The sequence below is a fragment of the Aplysia californica genome, unplaced genomic scaffold, assembly GCF_000002075.1.
Source record: "Aplysia californica isolate F4 #8 unplaced genomic scaffold, AplCal3.0 scaffold01539, whole genome shotgun sequence".
NCBI classification, from domain to species: domain Eukaryota; kingdom Metazoa; phylum Mollusca; class Gastropoda; order Aplysiida; family Aplysiidae; genus Aplysia; species Aplysia californica.
Window position 1 is genome coordinate 2,957 of NW_004798809.1, and position 862 is coordinate 3,818.

An 862-nucleotide genomic window follows, 5' to 3' on the forward strand; every position below is an offset into this window, starting at 1 on the left:
AATAATAATAATAATAATAATAATAATAATAATAATAATAATAATAATAATAACAATAATGAAGATCATCATCATGATGATGAGGATGATGATATGATGATATGCAGAAGGACTGAGTTCAATTCCCGAGTAGGGATATTTTTAAATCTAGTATCTGGATCTTTCTGCTGGGACGAAATATTCCTCGCAGACCGGGTTGGTCCTGACAGACAGGAAGGCCACCTCCTAACTGATCTTAACTCTTTAATGACGCAGCGGACACATACCCGATAGCAGACCAATTAATGTCGTGTTGTGGGACAGTTGAATTTGGTGTGTTGCATAGTTTGCAAGTTATTGTACGTCTTCTAAGGTTTCAGATTTTTAAAAAGTGAATTGAAAAATGTGTACAAATAACCCAATCACTTTAGTGCCTCGAATCAGTACGTTTTTAACTGTTATCGAATAAATAAAATGTGCGTCCTCAAAGAGTTAATTGTGTCGATGAGGGCGTGAAATTCCTAAATTAAAAACATCAAATAAAACACTCACTGGTGACTATACCGGGCTCCTCCGCATCACCAGCAGGAGGCTCACGTAAGACCAGTTTGCCAGCTCTCTGGTCCGCGCCCAGCTCCGTGTTGCCTGTCTCCGCTGTGCCGTTATGTCCGTCTCCCGTTGTCCATACTCCATTTGTGCTGTCCACTGGGGAAGGTAGTTACAAAAGTTGTAAGTAGTAAACTGGCGATAAAAAACAACAACAACAACAACAACAACAACAAAAAGGTTCCACTGGCGTCGGTGGCCTAGTGGTTAGGCTCTCGGACTCGCAACCGTAAGGTCGTGGGTTCGAATCCCGTCAGGGGCCCGTCATTGTGTCCTT

At 41.8% G+C, this 862-nt stretch overlaps 1 protein-coding gene across 1 annotated transcript in view; it reads right to left on the reverse strand.

The window, feature by feature from the left end:
- Positions 1-531: 531 nt before the first annotated feature.
- The window catches only part of LOC101864120 (sodium/myo-inositol cotransporter), a gene marked incomplete at its 3' end in the record, with an annotated part of 38,808 nt that continues 38,477 nt past the window's right edge, over positions 532-862 (reverse strand). Inside the window, exon 14 of the mRNA XM_035973620.1 lies at positions 532-684. Within this exon, the coding sequence (XP_035829513.1) occupies positions 532-684 (153 nt within the window). The remainder of the gene's footprint in view (positions 685-862) is intronic.